This window comes from Nothobranchius furzeri, chromosome 11 (assembly GCF_043380555.1).
Source record: "Nothobranchius furzeri strain GRZ-AD chromosome 11, NfurGRZ-RIMD1, whole genome shotgun sequence".
Lineage (NCBI taxonomy): Eukaryota > Metazoa > Chordata > Actinopteri > Cyprinodontiformes > Nothobranchiidae > Nothobranchius > Nothobranchius furzeri.
Window position 1 is genome coordinate 33921061 of NC_091751.1, and position 13803 is coordinate 33934863.

The window sequence follows — 13803 nt, forward strand, 5'->3', positions numbered from 1 at the left end:
CCAACAATTGCACAAAAAATATCCAAAAAAGAATACACAAACACAGAGACTCAAAATCCCGGAGCAGTTTCCTAGCCAGACCGAGGCTCTACTGAGACCTTTCCACATGTAACAGAGTAAATAGTGTCCAGGGTTTCCCTTACATAGGCGTAGCCGTGGCGGGCCGCCACGGCTGAAATTCCACCGCCAAGCCTACAAGATCCCAAGTTTTTTTGTTTTTGTTGGCGCTGTTTCCCCCTATGGGGGACCGCAGGGTGTGTTCCAACTAAAGGGGGATCACATTCCTGACCTGCCCTGGTAATGTCTATTCAGGGGTTCTGGAGAGGAGGGTCCGTCAGATTGTCGAACCTCAGATTCAGGAGGAGCAATATGGTTTTCGTCCTGGCCGTGGAACACTGAACCAGCTTTATACCCTTGGGGGGTCCTGGAGGAGTTTAAGTGTCTCGGGGTCTTGTTCACGAGTGAGGGTAGGAAGGATTGGGAGATCGACAGGCAGATTGGTTCAGCGTCTGCAATGATGCGGGCGTTGTACCGGTCTGTTGTGGTGAAGAGAGAGCTGAGCCAGAAGGCAAAGCTCTCGATTTACCAGTCGATCTACGTTCCTACCCTCACCTATGGTCATGAGCTTTGGGTAGTGACCGAAAGAACGAGATCGCAGGTACTCTGTCCAAGCTCTGCCTGACTCTGGATAAGCGGAAGAGAATAGATGGATGGATGGATGGATCTAATCTCTCGCTGTCTCTCAGTAGTTTGTTTATGCTCACAAAGTTGTTGTCCAACATCATACCCACTTTCAAGTGAAGCACACTCCTCTTTTGACATTTTATCTCTTGTGTTTTCTCACAATCCATATGTTGGGGTTATTAGGAGCGAACAATTCGTAAGCTTTAACTTACTTTTGGATTCTTCAATAAATTCTGTAAATATGGGAATATTTACCGATGTATTAATTAATTAAGATACTCTTACGTATCTTATGGGGCACCACCCCGTTCTACCGGGGAAAAATTGAATCCAAAACTCTTATCAGTCTTTCTTGAAGTTCGTAGAATCCTTGGAGCAGAGACTTCTCTTCGACACAACAAAGCTACTGGAGACGAAAATCTGAATTTTATAACGTTTAATTAACAATTTGTCAAATGAATAAACAGTGGCATAAATGAATAATAACTATGTGATATAATAAAAGGATGTATATTCAAAATAATGTTCAAGGTGTTTTGTGTGTATGTATGTGTGTGTGTGTTTCTAAAATAGAGCCTGTATACAAGATGGCTGACCCCTTTGTCTGGCTAAAGTGTGGGTGGCAACTTGCACTTTAACTTCCAAGGCACTTAGAATCATAAGTAACTTAACCTTAAATTCACTCAAAACATTTCAAAGGATCATGAAACAACACAAAAGATTAATCACGAATAATATCTTTTAGTTTAACCACGTGGCCAAGCAGAAAACATTTAAAGATACCAAACAATGATCAATAAGCAGTTTATTCTTTCAAAATGACCCGACGGACGTATTGGGAGCGAAAGAGGAAAACACGAAGCTACTTTTTAAGCAATAGCGCGGTTTTATTGCTTATTCTGGACTATAGAGGAAACGGAAGAAGGAAAGAGAGAGAAGGAGATGAGTTTCTGATCACCAGAACAGTGAAGCGTCCCTCCTCACTGTTTGATTTGACGGTTCTCCGTGTTTCTCCGCAGTTTGGCGTCGTCCGTCGGTTTGATGGTTTTCTCCGTTGTTTCTCCCCACGAGTGTTTCTCCAACGGGCTGGACACAAAGAGAACGAAGTTTCTTTTGTGCTGAGTTTGACAACTTACAGCGTCTCTGAGAGCTGGATGGAGCTCCGCTCGTTCCCAGTCAGGTCCTGATAGAGTTGGAGTGGCTTTCCAGCGGTTGCGTGGCTCAACTTGGGCACTTAGAGCTTCCGCATGCTCAAGGGAGTCGGAGCGTTCGACAAGCGTGTCCTTACCGCCAGGTATCCTGGGCAAAAGAACGAGGTTCCTTTGTCTTTCCTGATGATTTATAGTCTGAGTTCGCGGGAAAGCTCCGTGACTCCCGCACATGCACAGAATGTGTTTCTGGTATTAGGCGGTGACGTCATCACAATGCTTCCGTGTGCAAAGCATCATGGGAAATGAAGTTTCTTGGCGCTTATGTGATTATTTGCTTTTCAGAGCAATTTAAGCACAGTCATTTTGGAGAAAATCACTGCATAGTAATTTCCTCATGAGGTCAGACCCTCAACACATACTTGCGTTTGTCTCTCCTCCTCCATGGATCTGCATGTCGGAGCATTTTGTTCAGTCAGTCATTGCGGAAATGTGCATGGTGTCGGAAAACTCTTCCCATTTTTCTCTCCTCTGTCTGAGCCAATGGTGAATTGGGGAGCGCCTCACGGCAGTGATGCACCCTATGCCCTTAATGGAGTGCGTGCCAAATATGGATGGCAGACCCGAGAAAGTGAGAGGAGGGGGTGTTTTTGTGCCCAATTTTCTCCATTTGTGTGAGCGTCAGGTGAGCAGATGCTCTGATGAGCTGCTTGACGGATTGCTCATTTAGATATCATGCAAGTCATGAATGTCGGCAACCACTGAGTGGGCCAGTTTAACGGCCAGGCCAGCGGGAAATCTCCCATTTCTCCCGACTGCTACTGCCACACAGGTGTCGTCATTGTGTGTTATTTTCTCTGTAAGTGTTTTTCTCCCCAGAAGAAGCTACAATGACGTTCTGCTGAGCTGTGGTGGCCTCATGGAGGGGGCCATCGACTAGCACACACTGCTGTTAACCACTAATACATTCTCTCTCTCCTGATAATAACTTTTTGTTTTCATTGACTTTTGATGTGCTAATACTAGTTTATCCGTTTAATTATAGATCCACTAGGATAAATACAATAAAGTTTATCTTTCACCAAATACAATATTTACTAAGACATCACAATATAACTATAGACACATTACTTGTGTGTGTGTGTGTGTGTGTGTGTGTGTGTGTGTGTGTGTGTGTGTGTGTGTGTGTGTGTGTGTGTGTGTGTGTGTGTGTGTGTGTGTGTCTGCTCTGTCTTCTCGATCCCCAGTGAGTCGTGGAGGATGGCTTCTTATACTGAGCCAGGATTCTCTGGAGGTTTCTTCCTGTTAAAAGGGAGTTTTCCTCTCCACTGTTGCTGCATGCTTGCTTAGTATGAGGATTGCTGTATAGTCACTGACACTAGTCAGTGACTTGATGCAATTTGCTGGGTTCCTTATATAGGACACATTATTTCTGATTGGCTTACTGAACTGTGAATTGGAATGTTTATTATGTGAAGTGCCTTGAGACGACTCTTGTCGTGATTTGGCGCTATATAAATAAACTTGAATTGAATTGAATTGAATTAATATCTGCACAATTTTGATAATAAAAAAAAAGTAATTGGAAAAAAATGCAGCCAGAACAACAGGAGGGCTTAGCAATATTTTGTATAATGGACCTAACGACATCAGCAGGTGGGAACCTCCCATTTTGGCTTCGACTTTCCACCCGCAGGGCAATGGGCAGGCTATGTCCATATTTTTATAAGTTGATGGTCCTCACTTTGGTACGATGTTCCAGAGCTCTACTGGTTAGTTTTAGAGGTGTGGTGGGAATGAAGTTTTATTTAAGGTTAGGAGCAAACTGGTCAGAGTTAGGCACAATCCAGTCACCAAAATGAATGTAAGTGAATGACGGTCCTCACAACAAACGCATAACGAGAATATGTGTGAGTCACACATCCCTCCTGATTACTGGAGCAGATTAACAGGATTAGTTCCTGCTTTATCACCAGATTAACATCATTCCAGCTGTGAACATCCTGAAAATGGGACAACACCTAACAGCTGGCTTCACACCGACACACCAACATCAGGATCCTGCTGGACACAAGGAACCAACGTTCCCCTCGGATTATTGAGGTTAATTCTTTTAGATGCCATCAACCTTCAGAAGAACCTGGACCAGGTGGATCTGGTCTTCACTGGTTCAGATGTTGTCTGAATTCTGAGGCAGTTATTTTACTTCTGTTTGACCTGAATGGACATCACGGACATTTCCCTTTTGGACATAACCATGGGGTTAATCTTTTTTCTGGGGAGGTTGGAGACCATTCAGTTGGACTCAGACGTTTTTGCTGGATGGTGAGATGGTTATTTGTTGATTTTTTTTTGACACATCTTCAAATTCAAATTCAAAAATACTTTATTAATCCCAGAGAGAAATTGATTTCTGTCCTGGACATGAAGTATCTCTGTGTCCTGGGCATGCTCAGTGTCTTTGTCTTTTTTTTATGGGAGGAACCAAACTGTGGGGCAACATTGATAAACTCGGTGATCCTCCGCCAAGGGTCAAGTGAAGAATCAGGACGAAAGGGAGGAGTTGAGGTTCACCTGAGGAGAAAGGGGAGGAGCTGGGTATGGAACCAGTTCTTTGTTCTGGAGGAGTTCACAGGAGATGAACCTCTGTATGTTGGAAAGGTAACAAAAAATAAACTTATGATGACCTTGAAATCCATGTCGAACAAGTAAAAGAGTCTGTCTCAGTGGGACGGTGTGACAAGTACAATCTAATTTGTCTCAGCCCTTTAACAGACCCCGGTGTGGACACTAAACCCTGTTTAAAGTTGCTCCAAGAGGTGAAGAGTATGTCTAAACTCCTGTTTCCCAAACACATCCACATCTGCGCGTGAGCATGACGTGTACCAGGAGGGGGAGGACATTCTTGGACACTTGCTGTCCAATCCAGAATGCTGGCTGCTGCATGCACGAGTGGGGTTAGGGTTAGAGGCTGGTGCATGGCAGCCTTGCCTCAGCGTGGCCTCCATGTAGCTCATCACCACCAGTGTGTGTGTGTGGGTAAATTACTCAATGTGTTGTAAAGTGCCTTGGGGGGTTGTAGAACTCTAGATGGTGCTATATAAAATTCAGGCCATCCATCCATCCATCCATCCATCCATTCATCCATTGTCATCCATTATCATCTGCTTATTCGGAGTCGGGTCACGGGGGCAGTAGCCTAAGGCGAGAGGCCCAGCCTTCCCTCTCCCCAGCCACTTGGGCCAGCTCCTCTGGGGGAATCCCAAGGCGTTCCCTGGCCAGGTGAGAGACATAGTCCCTCCACCATGTCCTGGGTCTACCTTTAGGTCTCCTCCCGGTTGGAAGTGCCCAGAAAACCTCACCAGGGAGGCATCCTGACCAGATGACCGAGCCACCTCAACTGGCTCATCTCGATGTGGAGGAGCAGCGGGTCTACTCCGAGCCCCTCCCGAATGACCAAGCTTTTCACCCTATCTCTAAGGGAGAGCCCAGCCACTCTTTGGGGAAAACTCATTTCGGCCGCTTTTATCCACGATCTCGTTCTTTCGGTCACTATCCAAAGTTCATGACCATAGGTGAGGGTACGAACGTAGATCGACTGGTAAATCGAGAGCCTGGCTTTCTGACTCAGCTCCCTCTTCACCACGACAGATCGGCTCAGCGTCTGCATCACTGCAGACGCTGAACCAATCCGCCTGTCGATCTCCCAATCCTTCCTACCCTCACTCGTGAACAAGACCCCGAGATACTTAAACTCTTCCACTTGAGGTAGGACCTCTCTCCCGACCCGGAGTTGGCAAGCCACCCTTTTCCGCTCAAGAACCATGGTCACCACGACAGACCGGTACAACGCTCGCATCTCTGCAGATGCAGCATCAATCCGCCTATCGATCTCACGCTCCAGTTTTCCCTCACTCATGAACAAGACCCAGAGATACTTAAACTCCTCTACTTGGGGGCAGGACCTCATCCCTGACCTGGAGAAGGCACTCTACCCTTTTCCGAATCAAGACCATGGTCTCAGATTTAGAGGAGCTGATTCTCATCCCAGCTGCTTCACACTCTGCTGCGAATTGCTCCAGCGAAAGCTGAAGATCACGTTCTGATGAAGCCAACAGGACCACATCATCTGCAAAAAGCAGAGACTTGATCCTCAGGCCACCAAAACGGATGCCCTCCACACCTTGGCTGCGCCTAGAAATCCTGTCCATAAAGGTTATGAACAGAATCGGTGACAAAGGGCAGCCTTGGCGGAGTCCAACTCTCACTGGGAATGAGCCCGACTTACTGCCGGCAATGCGGACCAAGCTCTGACACCGGTCATACAGGAACCTAACTGCTCGAATCAGAGGGCCTGGTACCCCATACTCCCGGAGTACCCCCCACAGGGCCCACTGAGGGACGCGGTCAAACGCCTTCTCCAAATCCACAAAACACACGTAGACTGGTTGGGCAAATTCCCACTCACCCTTCAGGATCCCCCTAAGGGTATAGAGCTTGTCCAGTGTTCCACGGCCAGGACGAAAACCACATTGCTCCTCCTGAATCTGAGGTTCAACAATCCGACGGACCCTCCTCTCCAGAACTCCTGAATAGACCTTACCAGGAAGGCTCAGGAGTGTGATCCCCCTGTAGTTGGAACACACCCTGCGGCCCCCCTTTTTAAGCAAGGGGACCACCCCCCCAGTCTGCCAGTCCAGTGGGACTGCCCCCGATGTCCACGCGATATTGCAGAGCCACGTCAGCCAACACGGCCCCACAACATCCAGAGCCTTAAGGAACTCCGGGCAGATCTCATCCACCCCTGGAGCCTTGCCACAGAGGAGCTTTTTCACCACCTCAGTGACCTCAGCACCAGAGATTTGAGAGGCCAACCCAAAGTCCCCAGGCTCTGCTTCCTCACTGGAAGGCTTGTCGGTGGGATTGAGGAGGTCTTCGAAGTATTCTGTCCACCGATCCACAATGTCCTGAGTAGAGGTCAGCAGCATACCGTTCCCACTATAGTGTTGGTAGCACACTGCTTTCCCCCCTGAGGCACCGGATGGTGGACCAGAATCTCCTCAAAGCCGTACAGAATTCTTGCTCCATGGTATCACCGAACTCCTCCCATGCCCGGGTGTTTGCCTTAGTGACCATCCGAGCCGCGTTCCGCTTGGACTGCCGGTACCCGTCAGCTGCCTCTGGAGTCCCACAGGCAAAAAAGACCTGATAGGACGCTTTCTTCAGCTTGACAGCATCCCTAACCACCGGTGTCCACCAGCGGGTTCGGGGGTTGCCACCACGCCAGGCACCGGCGATCATGCGACCACAGCTCCGGTCGGCCGCCTCAACAATGGAGGCACGGAACAGGGTCCATTCAGACTCAATGTCCCCCGCCTCCCCCGGAACATTTTGGAAGTTCTGTCATAGGTGGGAATTGAAGCTCCTTCTGACAGGAGACTCTGCCAGACGTTTCCAGCAGACCCTTGCGATACGTTTGGGCCTGCCTGGTCTGACCGGCATCCTCCCCCGCCATCTGAGCCAACTCACCACCGGGTAGTGGCCAGTTGACAGCTCCTCCCCTCTCTTCACCCGAGTGACCAAGACATGCGGCCGCAGGTCAGACAAAACAACAACAGTCGATCATCGAGCTGCGGCCTAAGGTATCCTGATGCCAAGAGCACATATGGAGCACAAATTCAGGCCATTTACTATTTTTCCACCGTTTATTTTTATTTGTGTTGTGCCTTTGGTTCCTCTGTACTCAGCAAATCTCTTGGATTAACGCACCTTGTCGACAGATCTGTGACCTTTACGAGAGTCTAGATAATCTGAGATGTTAAATAAGCAATCAGAGTGACTGATTTCTGTTCTGGTCCTGCAGCTCCACTCAGACATGGATAAAGGTGACGGTCAAGTCAAGTATTACCTGAGTGGTGAAGGAGCGACATCCATCTTCAGCATCAATGAGCAGACGGGGGACATCCATGCCATCAGGCGGCTAGACCGCGAGCAGCAGACCTTCTACACTCTGAAAGCTCAAGCTCGAGACTGGAACACCAACCTGCCTGTGGAACCGGAGTCCCAGTTCATCATCAAAGTCCAGGACATCAACGACAACGCACCCAGATTCCTGAATGGCCCGTACACTGCCCACGTAGCTGAGAGGTCTCCTGTAGGTGGGTCTGGATGAGTTGCTGCTGTTAGTGTAGCTGAGAACAAAAATAAAATAAAGAGTTGAGCCTCTGACCCACAGGACCACACCTACACCTAACATGATCCAAACCCAGAGTCCAGAAGCAGTCCTAAGTCTCATCCACTCAACCTCCATTTGAGCTTTCACTGACGGATCCATTTCTTGGTTAGGGTTAGTCACCTGCTGATTGAAATCAAGTGCATAAAAGCAGGTAAAAGCTAAAACGTGCTGGATACCGGCCCTCCAGATCCAGAATTAATTCTTATTGCCGTACAGCACCTTGGTGACACATGTCGTACCTGTCAGGTGCTTTATAAATAAAGGTTGAGCTTAGTTGGGCTGAGGATCACCAACATGAAGTTAGTAAGTCACAACCCTCTTTGGCCACACTGATTTGTATGAATAAATGAAATCCATGTGTTTTATGTCTAAATGATCGAGGTTTCCCTCAGGTGTCAGTCCCTGTCAGCTCTGTTGGACCATTTCATTTCCCCTGTCCTCTTCAGCTAACGACAGGTGTTTGTCCTGTGTTTGTCTCCAGGTACCTCAGTCGTTACAGTGGAGGCAACAGATGCTGATGATCCCACTTATGGGAACTCTGCCAGAATGGTTTACAGCCTCCTGCAGGGTCAGCCATACTTCTCTATTGAGCCAAGGACAGGTGAGACAAGACCTGAGCTAGCTCCAGAACCACCGTCTGTTTAGACCAGTATAGAAACCAGTACAGATCAGGGGCCTCATTTATAAAACATGGACTGAAGCTCTTCTTAAGTTCAGCACAAACCAACAATCCCACCTATAAAATCACTTCCTGCTTTATTAACTACACCTGTCCTCCACGAGCTCAGGTGTTTCTGGATCACATCCCTCCTACACACCCACTTTCTGTCATAAACAGACAATAATATCTATGTATTGATCTGTAGGTGGGTACTTTTAATAAAGTATCAATAGAATATGAAGTTATTCAATAAAATGTAATACTCCATAAAAACATGGATTATCAGTATTATTGAACCTTTAATATTCGATGATGAAACTAGGTTCTCTGGTTAATCCAGGGAAACAACACTTTATAATTATTTAACACAGAGACAAAAATATAGTTTATAAAAATGTATTTATTACTATATTAACGATGATGAGTATAAATGGTGACACAGTTGATGTTAAATGAGACGATGAGTGAACTCTGATGAAACATGACCTGGTGTGTTTTCTAAGTGACTCAGAAAGGGTGATGTCTGTTTTATAAAATAAATCTGGATGTTTGATGTAATTTAACAAGTTAACAGACTAATATCAACCACTCTGACACCACTGAAGATCGTAGACACCCTCAGCAAACACAGCTGGTCAGAAGATACTTCCCAGGTGGCTCTGGTGGACACTTTCATGTCTGATGAGTGGATGATGGATTGAGTCAATAGACTGATCTAAAAAAGGATGGTTCATATGCTGCTAAATTTATTCCACTAAATAATCTGGTTTAATCCCCATAGGATGGTCATTTAGCATGAGCTGTGAGTTTTGGATGAACTCGGAGCTCTGGCTGAACTGGGGAACGTAGGAAGTGATTCACTTTTAATTAAATGGTTGTTTTTTAATCTTTGACCAACCAGATGTGATAAACATGTCTAGGTGTTCACCATGGCCCTCAGACACTCAGAAGAGCCTGGTTCCACTTAATGTGGAGTAAATCTGTTACACGTTAATTTTTTAACACAGAACATGATCTTAAACCTCTAGACTGAAAGAAATTATTTCATGAGACCAAACTATCATTTTATTAAATGGAGTAAGGGTCTCGTCTTCTGCGTGGACCTTGGAGTTGCAGCTTTTTGTAAATAGTGGCAGAAAAGAGAGTCATAGAGCCCGTGTCTTGCGGTGGAAAGCACACAGTTAACCCTTGGTGCACCGATGAAGCAGTCTGTGGTCTAGTGACCTCTGAGATTACAGTGGAAAAATAACTTTGAACATTCCCAACACTACAACTATGTTATAAATACTCTTTTGTATGTTAATTCTGTGTTTATCTTTGTTATCCATTTTTTGTTCTTTTACTACACAGTTTTAGTTTTTTACCTGACATGTTTCCGCTAGCGCAATAAAAACCTGCAGAAACCCGGCATGGGCGATAAGAAAAGGAGAACTAGCAACAATAGAAAAGAAAGACCCAAAACCGGTAACCCTAACCCATTTATCAAAGTCATAACAGAAAAAATACAACAGCAACTCAACATACGCAGCATCCTCTGTGACCGCGTTTAAAAGGAAGTGGCGCCACCATCACCGGAGATGATGATGATGGTAGAGGTACTAGCTGAAACTTGTCAGGTAAAAACAAGTTTTTACTAAATTGTGTAAGAAAAGAAGAAAAAAAGGATTTGTTAAGCCAGCTAATTGGTGGAATTTCATAGGTAACTATGGCAACTGAGACTGAAATCCAGGCACTTGTGCATGACATACAGACGTCGTCACAATGGTCACAGAAATAACTTGAAACTGACAAAAGTAATAAGAAATGAAAATTCTATGAAATTTAACCAACGAAAGTCAGCTGTTGGTTTTTAATAGGGATGCACCGATACCGATACCAGTATCAAGGCAAGTATTGGTAAAAGTTAACCGTTACCAGGAACCAATACCAATGCAGTTGCTTGAAAATGGCTTCACAGTAACTTGTCATTTCTGTTCACCTAATATTTTAGTTTTGTGATGATTTCCATTCATATATTTTACTTTTTATCTACCTCACAGTCTTTTCCTGTTGAAAGCAGAGAAGAAAATAAAATCTGTACTCCAAAGCATTGCATTTCTTTGTGTGGTAGAACTATCGGTATCGGCGAGTACTCAGATCCAAGCATCGGTATTGTATCAGTTTGGAAAAAAGTGGTATCGTTGCATCCCTAGTTTTTAACCATGCTTCAAGTTATTTAAAAAAACAAACTCATAGAATAGGCCTGGAAAAATGATGGTACCCATAGAAAGTGTTAGTTCAAGATGTGTCCACAGTCAGCATCACGTGTGTCTACAATCAGCCAGTGGGCTCCAGGTAGCCACTGTGACTACATGAGGTGTTAGTGGTGACTACATGAGGTGGTGACTAAATGAGGTGTTAGTGGTGACTACATGAGGTGGTGACTACATGAGGTGTTAGTGGTGACTACATGAGGTGTTAGTGGTGACTACATGAGGTGTTAGTGGTGACTACATGAGGTGTTAGTGGTGACTACATGAGGTGGTGACTAAATGAGGTGTTAGTGGTGACTACATGAGGTGGTGACTACATGAGGTGTTAGTGGTGACTACATGAGGTGTTAGTGGTGACTACATGAGGTGGTGACTAAATGAGGTGTTAGTGGTGACTACATGAGGTGTTAGTGGTGACTACATGAGGTGTTAGTGGTGACTACATGAGGTGTTAGTGGTGACTACATGAGGTGGTGACTAAATGAGGTGTTAGTGGTGACTACATGAGGTGGTGACTAAATGAGGTGTTAGTGGTGACTACATGAGGTGGTGACTACATGAGGTGTTAGTGGTGACTACATGAGGTGTTAGTGGTGACTACATGAGGTGGTGACTAAATGAGGTGTTAGTGGTGACTACATGAGGTGGTGACTACATGAGGTGTTAGTGGTGACTACATGAGGTGTTAGTGGTGACTACATGAGGTGGTGACTAAATGAGGTGTTAGTGGTGACTACATGAGGTGTTAGTGGTAACTACATGAGGTGGTGACTACATGAGGTGTTAGTGGTGACTACATGAGGTGTTAGTGGTGACTACATGAGGTGGTGACTAAATGAGGTGTTAGTGGTGACTACATGAGGTGGTGACTAAATGAGGTGTTAGTGGTGACTACATGAGGTGGTGACTAAATGAGGTGGTGACTTCATGAGGTGTTAGTGGTGACTACATGAGGTGGTGACTAAATGAGGTGTTAGTGGTGACTACATGAGGTGTTAGTGGTGACTACATGAGGTGGTGACTACATGAGGTGTTAGTGGTGACTACATGAGGTGTTAGTGGTGACTACATGAGGTGGTGACTAAATGAGGTGTTAGTGGTGACTACATGAGGTGGTGACTAAATGAGGTGTTAGTGGTGACTACATGAGGTGGTGACTAAATGAGGTGTTAGTGGTGACTACATGAGGTGGTGACTAAATGAGGTGGTGACTTCATGAGGTGTTAGTGGTGACTACATGAGGTGGTGACTACATGAGGTGTTAGTGGTGACTACATGAGGTGTTAGTGGTGACTACATGAGGTGGTGACTAAATGAGGTGTTAGTGGTGACTACATGAGGTGGTGACTAAATGAGGTGTTAGTGGTGACTACATGAGGTGGTGACTAAATGAGGTGTTAGTGGTGACTACATGAGGTGGTGACTAAATGAGGTGGTGACTAAATGAGGTGTTAGTGGTGACTACATGAGGTGGTGACTAAATGAGGTGGTGACTTCATGAGGTGTTAGTGGTGACTACATGAGGTGGTGACTAAATGAGGTGTTAGTGGTGACTACATGAGGTGGTGACTACATGAGGTGTTAGTGGTGACTACATGAGGTGTTAGTGGTGACTACATGAGGTGGTGACTAAATGAGGTGTTAGTGGTGACTACATGAGGTGTTAGTGGTGACTACATGAGGTGGTGACTACATGAGGTGTTAGTGGTGACTACATGAGGTGTTAGTGGTGACTACATGAGGTGGTGACTAAATGAGGTGTTAGTGGTGACTACATGAGGTGGTGACTAAATGAGGTGTTAGTGGTGACTACATGAGGTGGTGACTAAATGAGGTGTTAGTGGTGACTACATGAGGTGGTGACTAAATGAGGTGTTAGTGGTGACTACATGAGGTGGTGACTAAATGAGGTGTTAGTGGTGACTACATGAGGTGGTGACTAAATGAGGTGGTGACTTCATGAGGTGTTAGTGGTGACTACATGAGGTGGTGACTACATGATGGGAGGGTAGGAGTGAACACATGAGTGTGGCTCAGATTCATCTTAATCTACCGAGAGGAAAAACCAACGTAACCATTTATCTGCCTTCAGCTCAGAATTTGAAAGTTGACATTTATACATCTTAAAAGAAAGATAAATATGTGTCTGTCATCTGGGCTAAGCCCCGAATATTCTCAATACTAACTCCACCCCTGGCTGTTCCCCTGGTTTTCCTGCATGGATCACAAAGCTGTAGTTGCGTGAGCAGCTTTATGAGCGAGGCCCGTCTCTAAGGTTCCTGAATGATTTCTGATCCCGACGATAAGCTTTGATGTCCTGGACTTCTCACCTGTGCTGCAGGTGTGGTGCGTACTGCTCTGCCCGGCCTGGACCGAGAGGTTAAAGACCGTTACCTGCTGGTCGTTCAGGCCAAAGACATGATGGGTCAGGCTGGAGCTTTGTCAGGAACCACGACCGTCTTTGTGAAGCTCACAGATGTCAACGACAACCCGCCTCGCTTCCTGCGCAGTGAGTTTGACTTTGGTATTATTGACATCATGGATATGATCTGTGACATCATCCAGACCAGATATCTGACTACGTCCCACAGAGAGTTACCAGTTCACTGTTCCAGAGTCAGTTATGGCTTCTTCTGTGGTAGCAAGGATCAGAGCCCTGGATCAGGACCTGGGTCCAAATGCCGAGGTGGACTTCAGGATTCTGGATTCAGATGAACTTGGAACCTTCAGGATATTTACTGATCTGAGCTCTCAGGAAGGATTGGTCACACTGCAGAAGGTACTGGTTTATCTGGGCGGCTGCTTGGAATGTTCTGGTGTTTA

General features: G+C 45.9%; 1 protein-coding gene across 2 annotated transcripts in view; it reads left to right on the forward strand.

Moving 5' to 3' along the window:
* Window positions 1-3129: 3129 nt before the first annotated feature.
* Window positions 3130-13803, forward strand: part of LOC107397119 (cadherin-7) — a 42430-nt gene continuing 31756 nt past the window's right edge. The window contains exons 1-5 of one of the 2 annotated variants that reach the window (XM_054737786.2): window positions 3130-4493; window positions 7696-7990; window positions 8549-8668; window positions 13322-13489; window positions 13572-13759. In XM_054737786.2, coding sequence (XP_054593761.2) covers window positions 4155-4493; window positions 7696-7990; window positions 8549-8668; window positions 13322-13489; window positions 13572-13759 — 1110 coding nt within the window. In that variant the 5' untranslated portion in view covers window positions 3130-4154. Of the gene's footprint in view, window positions 4494-7121; window positions 7991-8548; window positions 8669-13321; window positions 13490-13571; window positions 13760-13803 lie in introns of those variants that run through there. The other variant, XM_070541500.1, reaches the window with a different exon arrangement.